Source organism: Bison bison, unplaced genomic scaffold (assembly GCF_000754665.1).
Source record: "Bison bison bison isolate TAMUID 2011002044 unplaced genomic scaffold, Bison_UMD1.0 scf7180017864181, whole genome shotgun sequence".
In the NCBI taxonomy this organism is placed as follows: Eukaryota; Metazoa; Chordata; class Mammalia; order Artiodactyla; family Bovidae; genus Bison; species Bison bison.
Window position 1 is genome coordinate 5,099,192 of NW_011494753.1, and position 8,901 is coordinate 5,108,092.

General features: G+C 43.5%; 1 protein-coding gene across 1 annotated transcript in view; it reads left to right on the top strand.

Annotated features, from left to right (window-relative positions):
- OTUD7A (OTU deubiquitinase 7A) overlaps positions 1-8,901 on the top strand; it is a 193,775-nt gene that overhangs the window by 139,263 nt on the left and 45,611 nt on the right. Inside the window, exon 6 of the mRNA XM_010843400.1 lies at positions 6,478-6,579. Within this exon, the coding sequence (XP_010841702.1) occupies positions 6,478-6,579 (102 nt within the window). The remainder of the gene's footprint in view (positions 1-6,477; positions 6,580-8,901) is intronic.

Below are 8,901 nucleotides of genomic sequence, written 5' to 3' on the forward strand. Positions count from 1 at the left end.
CAGCATTACTGGTTGGGGCATAGACTTGGATTACTGTGATATTGAATGGTTTGCCTTGGAAACGAACAGAGATCATTCTGTCGTTTTTGAGATTGCATCCAAGTACTGCATTTCGGACTCTTTTGTTGACCATGATGGCTACTCCATTTCTTCTGAGGGATTCCTGCCTGCAGTAGTAGATATAATGGTCATCTGAGTTAAATTCACCCATTCCAGTCCATTTCAGTTCACTGATTCCTAGAATGTCGACATTCACTCTTGCCATCTCTTGTTTGACCATTTCCAATTTGCCTTGATTCATGGACCTGACATTCCAGGTTCCTATGCAATATTGCTCTTTACAGCATCAGACCTTGCTTCTATCACCAGTCACATCCACAGCTGGGTATTGTTTTTGCTTTGGCTCCATCCCTTCATTCTTTCTAGAGTTATTTCTCCACTGATCTCCAGTAGCATACTGGGCACCTACTGACCTGGGGAGTTCCTCTTTCAGTATCCTATCATTTTGCCTTTTCATACTGTTCATGGGGATCTCAAGGCCAGAATACTGAAGTGGTTTGCCATTCCCTTCTCCAGTGGACCACATTCTGTCAGATCTGTCCACCATGACCCGCCCGTCGTGGGTTGCCCCACGGGCATGGCTTAGTTTCATTGAGTTAGACAAGGCTGTGGTCCTAGTGTGATTAGATTGACTAGTTTGCTGTGCATATGGTTTCAGTGTGTCTGCCCTCTGATGCTGTCTTGCAACACCTACCGTCTTACTTGGGTTTCTCTTACCTTGGGCGTGGGGTATCTCTTCACGGCTGCTCCAGCAAAGCGCAGCCGTTGCTCCTTACCTTGGAGGAGGGGTATCTCCTCACTGCCGCCCTTCCTGACCTTCAACGTGGGATAGCTCCTCTAGGCCCTCCTGCGCCCACGCAGCCACCGCTCCTTGGATGTGGGGTTGCTCCTCCCGGCCGGCGCCCCTGGCCTCGGGCATGGGGTAGGTCCTCCCGGCCGCACTTTAGTGCACCGGTTGCAGCCGCCCACCCTTTCATGAAAGCAGCTGATGTTGGGGAAGAGAGGTAGGGAGGGGCCAGCAGGTGCAGAGGGAGAGAGCCAGGTGTGGTTACTTTCATATCTGAGTTCTTTTACAATTAAGTCAAATGAATTTCCCATGATCTGGTCCATCAGAAACCCTATATCAATTTGGGGGCTCCTTGGAATCAGACGGGAGGGGAGTGAGCATCAGCCCCATTCAGCCCTACTCTTACTGCTTCACCTCCAAACAACTGTTAATAGATAAGATAGTTGGGCCCTTACTCACTGGCCCTTTGCCCATCACCTGGGTAAGAGAGTTCCCCACAGAATCCTGGGACTATCTTTTTCTACCTCCTGACCTAGCCTCCTGACCCCATGTCCTGTCTCTTTGAGAAAGCCCAGTCTCTGTTGGAATCCTGTCTCCATCTTTAAAAACTGTTCAGAACTGTGAAGATCCTACTCTGCAAGCTGGTTAGTCAGCCCAACATAGGTTCATGAATGCTGGAAGAAGATATGAGATTTCTGGGTCAGAGACAGAAGACTTTATCATTCACAGTACATCAGGCAGCATGAACTCCATGTTTATGTGAATTTCCCTTGCCCTTCAACCCCCGTAGGTGATGCAGAAGCAGGGATGGGAGATACTGTGCACATAGTGGATTTGTTTCACTGTTCAGAACCCTAACCCCCAACACACAAGTCAATTGAAAATATGACTACTAAATATGTTATGGACTTCCCTGGTAGCTCAGATGGTAAAGAATCTGCCTGCAATGCAGGAGGCCAGGGTTTGATCCCTGGATCAGGAAGATCCCCTGCAAAAGGGAATAGCTACCCACTCTAGTATTCTTGCCTGGAGAACTTCATGGACAGAGGAGCCTAGTGGGCTACAGTTCATGTAGTTGCAAAGAGTCAGACACAGTTGATAAACTAACACACACAAATGTGGTATACACCTGAGATTTATCCTAAAATATATGTAAAGCAAAACTTGACAGACTCAAAAGAGAAACAGACACATCTAAAATCAAAATAGGAAATTTTACTAGAATTCTCTTGATAAATGATACAATAAATATTCAAAAAAATCAGCAGGGATTAGATGAAGATAAATAAAGAAGTTAACCCAATTTATGTACATACCACATGGCACCTACCAATTGCAGAATAAATATATATTCTTTTCAAGTAAGAAATTTTCCAAATTGACCACATGGTGGGCCATAAAGATTGTATCCATAAATTTCAAAGAATTTGAAATCATTCAGACCTAATAACTATCTGACCTTACCATACAATGAAATATCCCTCTTTATCTTACGCCTTAATAATGTTTACTTCATCCAGTATCAAAGTTTACCAGCTTTACTTTTGCTTGTTTTTGAATGATGTATCTTTTTCAGCCTACTTACTGTCAAATTTCTATATCATCATATTTATAGTTTCTTTTACAAACATCCTTTAGTTGGTTTTGAAAGCAGGCTGATAGTGCATTTTTTTTATGGTGTCTTTTAATTGAAATCTGGCTTCCCTGGTGGCTCAGTGATAAAGAATCCATCTGCCAATGCAGGAGACACAGGTTCGATCCCTGGGTCGGGAAGGTCCCCTGGAGAAGGAAATGGCAAGCCAGTCCCGTATTCTTGCCTGGGAAATCCCATGGAGGGAGGAGCTATAGTCCATAGAGTCTCAAAAAGTCAGACATAACTTAGGGACTAAACAGCAGCAACAACAGCAAATTTAATTGAAATATTTAGTCCAATCACTTTTAATATAAATGCTCTTTTGGTTTAAATCTGTTATCATGGTGTTTTTTATTGTCATATTTCTTTTTTTCTCTCGTACTATTTTGAATTATTTAAGAATATTTATCATTTTGTTTTCCCCTCTAATATCTTGTTAGTTATACATTTCTTATCATTCTTTGTGTGGTTACCCTATAGTTTACAACATGCATTTTTGAGCTATTAGAATTTATCTTGTTAGCACTTTTACCTCTTTCTGCTGTCATGTGTTTTTAGTTCTACATATAATTTAACCCAAAAAAGCCATTACTAGTATTGCTTTGAACAGCCAATATTTACCAATATATGCAGTACCCTTTTTTTTTTTTTTTGTATACCCTCCTTCCATCAAAGTCATTTTCCTTCTTTCTGGAGATCTGTCTTTAGTATTCCTTACTGTAGATCGGATGGTGATAAATTGTTTATTTCTATTTATCTGAGGTATAGAATTCTAAGTTGGTAATAATTGCCTTTCTTCAAAACACCTTGCATAGATTGTGAAATTGCATTTGATCTATGCATCAATTTAGAGAGAATTCACATCTTTACTGTGTTGAGAGTCTTCCAATTGTGAATATAGTATGTATCTTCCATTGTTTGGGCTTCCCTGGTGGCTCAGAGGTTAAAGTGTCTGCCTGCAATGCAGGAGACCTGGGTTTGATCCCTGGGTTGGGAAGATTCCCTGGAGAAGGAAATGGCAACCCACACCAGTATTCTTGCCTGGAGAATCCCATGGATGGAGGAGCCTGGTAGGCTACAGTCCACGGGATCACAAAGAATCGGACACAACTGAGCGACTTCACTTTCACTTTTCTTTCCAATTACTTAGATCTTCCTTGATTTCTTTTATCAGCATTTTCTAGTTTTTAGCATACAAGTACTGAAGATACATGTTTCCTCGCTTCTTGAATTCATACATTTATAGGTTTTGTTTGTTTTTTGCTTGTTTGTTTTACAAAATTTGGGAAGTTTTCAGTAGTTATTTCTTTGGATACTTTTTTCAGCTTTACCCTATTTCTTCTCTCCTATGGGACTCTGATCACATGATCTTTTTTAGTTTATTTTCTGTCTATTATTCAGATTCTTTATTTCTCTGTTATGCCTGGTCATTCACAGATTCTTTATTCTCTTCATTCTGCTGTTAAACACATCCATTGAGGTTTTTCATCAGTTGTTGCATTATTTTTGTTCAAAAATCCTCATTTGGTTTTTCTTTGTATCTTTTATTGTTGTTGAGCCTTATTTTTTTTGACTGACATTTTTCTATTTTTTTCCATTTGTTTCAAGCCTGTTTATAATTGTTGAAGCATTTTCATGATGCCTGCTTTAAAATCTCTCAGATAATTGTAACATCTGTATCATGTGTGTTGGTGTTGGTTACTTGTCTTTCCTCTTTCCATTTGAGGTCTTCCTGGTTCTTGGTGCAAATAGCTTTCAATTAAAAATTTTATGTTTGGGGTATTTTTATAAGACTCTGAGTCTTATTTAAAGCTTATGTTTTAGCAGACTTTCTCTGACAGCACTTCATTAGGTACCGTGCACCACTGATTGATAATCACCAGACAGGAGTGGACGTACAGGTTTTTATTTAATTGGGTATGACCGCTTTACAGTCTTGTGCTGGCTTCTGCTACAGAGCAATACAAGTCAGCCATATATATATGTATCCCTTCGCTCTGAAGCTTACCACCCACACCCTCATCTTATGCCTCTATGTTGTCACAGAGCATCAGGCTGGGCTCCCTGTGTTATATAGTAGCTTCCCACTGGCTATCTATTTTACACATGGTAGTGCTTGTCAGTCCCACTTTTCTAGAGTTCATATGTACGCATTAATATGCGATATTTGTGTTGCATGTACAGATTTTCCAAGCTGCCTCTGCTGACACCTAATGTGGGGTGAACTTCTTGGTACTGCTGGATGGTGGTGGGGGACCTCATCACCCTCTGATGGGGGTGAAAGGCCAGGCTCCCTGTGTGTTCTCAATTGGGGTGGGGGTGGACTCCTCATTACCATCCAGCAGGGTTGAAGTCCTGACTCTGCACCACCTGGCAGTGGGGGAGGGGTGGAGAGTGACTCATTGCAGCCTGGCAAGGATGAAGTCTCTGCTCCCCACTCTGCTAGTTGGTAGGAGGGCTACAGTTTGTTCTACAGATATAGCTGGAATACAGTGGCTATTTCTAATCTGTGGCTGTCAGGCTCAACTAACCGTCTCCTGGTATTCTGTCTAGAGAGAGCATCATTTTTTTTTTTTTTTAATGATTTCCATTAGTTCCAGACTGTCACCTTCTCTAGCATCTAATCTGGGGTTTGTGAGCCAAAGAGGAACCCAGGGCACTTACCACCAGGCTGAGCTCAGGTCTTGAGTTTCTTAACCAGTCTGCCTTCTATCCGCCTTTCAATCTGCCCATGCTGTTTTATACATAATGTCCAAGGGTTTTAGTTGTACTTAGTAGAAACAGTAGGGGGAGAAGATGTCTACTCTGTTTTCCTGGAAGCAAAAGTCTCAAGATGTGTTAATGAAATTTAATATGACTCTACCAAAATACCTACAGAGGTTTGATGTATAAAATTAAATGTAGTCAGAGAGAAAAAGACAAATATCACATGATATCACTAATATGTGGAATCTAAAAAAAATGATAGTGAGTGAAGTCGCTCAGTTGTGTCCGACTCTTTGCGACCCCATGGACTGTAGCCTACCAGGCTCCTCTGTCCATGAGATTTTCCAGGCAAGAGTACTGGAGTGGGTTTCCATTTCCTTCTCCAAAAAAAAAAAAAAAAGATACAAAGAACTTATTTACAAAACAGAAATAGGCCTACAGACACAGAAAAGACAAATTTATAGTTATCAAAGGGGAAAGAGGGGGATAAATTAGGAGTTTGGGATTAACAAATACACATTACTATGTGTAAAATAGATAAACAATAAAGACCCACTGTATAACACAGGAAAATACATTCAATATCTTTGAATAGGTAATAACCTATGATGGAAAATAATCTGAAAAACAACAGGTATATGTATGTATGTATAACTGAACCACCTTGCTGTATACTGGGAGCATTGTACATCAACTATACATCAATTTAAAAAAATTAAATTTAACCATACTCTTGTATGTATACATCAACAAATAATGATTTTTTAAATAACTTTTGGGAAGAGAAATTGTGTTCAAGGAAATTACACAAAAATTTTGTGTAAAATATGTTCCCAGATTCAAGAAGAGAAGGCTTTAATCTTGAGTTTCTTGTTAACTGATGGAAGGATTTGGCTATTTTTTATCTTAAAAGAAAAAATATCTCTGTTTTGTCTGAGCATAAGTAGCCATCACGCTGGTGGCTCAGTGGTGAAGAATCCACCTGCCAGTGCAGGAGCCACAGTAGACTCGGGTTCAGTCCCTGGGTCAGGAAGATCATCTGAAGGAGGAAATGGAAACCCACTCCAGTATTCTTCCCTGGAAAATCCCATGGACAGAGAAGCCAACAGGCTACAGTTCATGGGGTTGCAAAATTGAACACGACTGACCAGCTGAGCACACACAGCCATAACCCTCCGCCTTACCACTGAAGTTCTCTAGAATCCTCTAGAAAATCACCCACTGATATTAAAGCTTACTTAGCAAACATCCGTGTTTGTCCTGGGATTCTAAACATGAGCTTCTGTTCCAGGTCGCCTGAATTGGTGGTCCACCGTGTGCACGAGCTGTAAACGGCTTCTTCCTTTGGCCACGACAGGGGACGGGAACTGCCTTTTACATGCGGCCTCACTGGGTAAGCCCTGCAGTGTAGACAGAGGGTGGCAGTGCCCAGGCCTTCTCTGTGTATCATTAGAGGACAATCTTATACTAAGTAGAGTGACGTGCATCACTGTCAACTGAAAAGATCCCCAAGGGATGGAGCCAACAACCCCCAGCCTTCTTGTCAAGCAGCTGGCAGGCTTGGTGGGGGCATAGAGCGCGCATGAGAAAAGATCTGTCCTGATAGAAGGAGGCCTGAGCAGACCTGCAGGGATGGGCAGTAGACATCGGGGTCTAGAGCAATCAAAGAGGACTTCCTGGAGGAGCTGAGATTTTCCTGAGGCTTGGAGAACTTGAAAGAATATAAATAGGACCCCCCAGGCAGGGAGAGCACACGGATAAAGTGGAAAGTCAGGAAATAACAGGGTGTTTGGGATCAGGGCTGAGCCCTGTTGAGCTTGAGCAGAAAGTCTGTGGAGCAGTGCGTGAGGCTGGGTAGATCTGGAGCCACCACACTGACTGCAGCTGATGCACTTAGACTGACAAAAAGACAGACATGAGTAAGTAACACAGAGATCAGCACACTCAGAATATCCTGCAGAGAGGTCAGCAAACTCTTCCAAGAGATGTGAGCTTCCTGGTTGCAAAAAGCGACACCAGCAAATGCACAGGTGCGGGTGGCAATGTTTGGATGGCAGAAGGTCACAGTACACTTTCTGGAAGATCATGTAACCCCTCTGGACCCAGGCTTACATACACATGCAGGACTGGATTTGTGCCAAGGACCCCAGCATCATAGCTGGTGGTACCTTATTACTCCTGCAGTCTGAGGACCCTCTCCAGGGATGGGCCCCTCCAACAAGAATATGGTCCTTGTTGGTCAAACTCACCTCCCCAGGTAAACACGACCTGAATTCAGTGCTGTGACCCAGAGCAAGGATGCCCCAGACCTCACTTCAGACCTGTAGTGAGAGGTCTGTTCTATAAGAGGTGGACTGAGCTGAGCCCGAAAAGTGTTCGAGGGAAATGCAGGGCGTCTGGGACAGGCCCCGAGATACCCAGAGGAGGATGGAAGCCAAGTGCAAAGGAGACATTCCACGCTCCTTAGGCTTGACCAAGGGTGACAGGGAAAACAAGGGCCCCACCCACTGCCCCCTTCTGTCTCAGTATTAACTCATTCCTGTCTGTTGGCTCCCCGTTCAGCGTAGTGAAATAACAATCAGCAATTCCACTGCCCAGCGATGTCTGCTTTTAATATTTTGGTATATTGTCTTCCACATGTTTGTATGTACTTCCAGTGAAATTAGGATCTCACAGTGTTCACGGTTTGGAATCCAATATTTTCCCCTTAAAATTGTAAATTGAATTTTTCACGTTATTCTTCAAAAACATGTTTTGCAAGTTGATTCTTCAAAAACATGTTTTGCAAGTTGTGTCTTATTCCATCATAAAATATTCAGTATCCCTCTCTTATGGAACTTATTTCACCTTATTCTGTATCAAACCTAGAGAAAAATTACAAAAGAAGACATCTCTCCTCTTTGCAAAGTCTCAGGCACAGGAATGCCTTTGTCCTTCTAACACTCAGTGTACACAGGCACTGCCCCCGTCATGACCACAGGTGGACAAGGCCACAAGCCAGGTGGTCACATGCCACCGTGGTCCTGACTGATGGCAGGTATCTCACAGTAGCACAGCAGGCCCCCCAGTTCTGCCTGGGAGGAGAAAGCCTCCTGCAGGTGGCCCTTGCTCTTGCTGTGAGAGGCTGGGCCGAGACTGAACCTGGGACTCACGGCCGGTTGATTCTTTCCTCCCAGTACTTTGTTTCCCCTTGGTACTCAAATTGCTAAACTATGTACAAGCAAGTCTGCTCAAAGTGGCCACTCTACACTCACCAGCAGTGCTTACTGGACCTGCTGACCAGCCCTGCCATTGACCTAGGGTGTGGGGCACGCATAGAAATGACAGTAATCCTGGGGTCAGGCTTGTGGGCAAACGTGTGGGACAAGGAGATTCTCTGCACAAGAGACCCAGACAAGGAGCCATGACCAGTAGACTGGACCCAGGACTTGCCCTGCCTGGGAGGAGGCTGCAGGCAGGTCGGAGGGATGAGAAAGCTCAGCTCGGCCAGTTCATAAAAGGAGCATTGATGGCCATCTTCCTCTGTCTGTAGAAAGAGACTGCAGAAAAAGACGACCGGAAAGCCCACGGCAGGCCCCTGTTATCACGTCTTTGCACAAAAGGATGCGCAGCCAGACTGAGCCTTTGATCATCAGTCAGTGTGGGTCACTGCTCTCCGAAAGCTCTCCAGAGGGTCCCAGCTCACTTCAAAGCCCACCTTTCCACTCTCCACCTC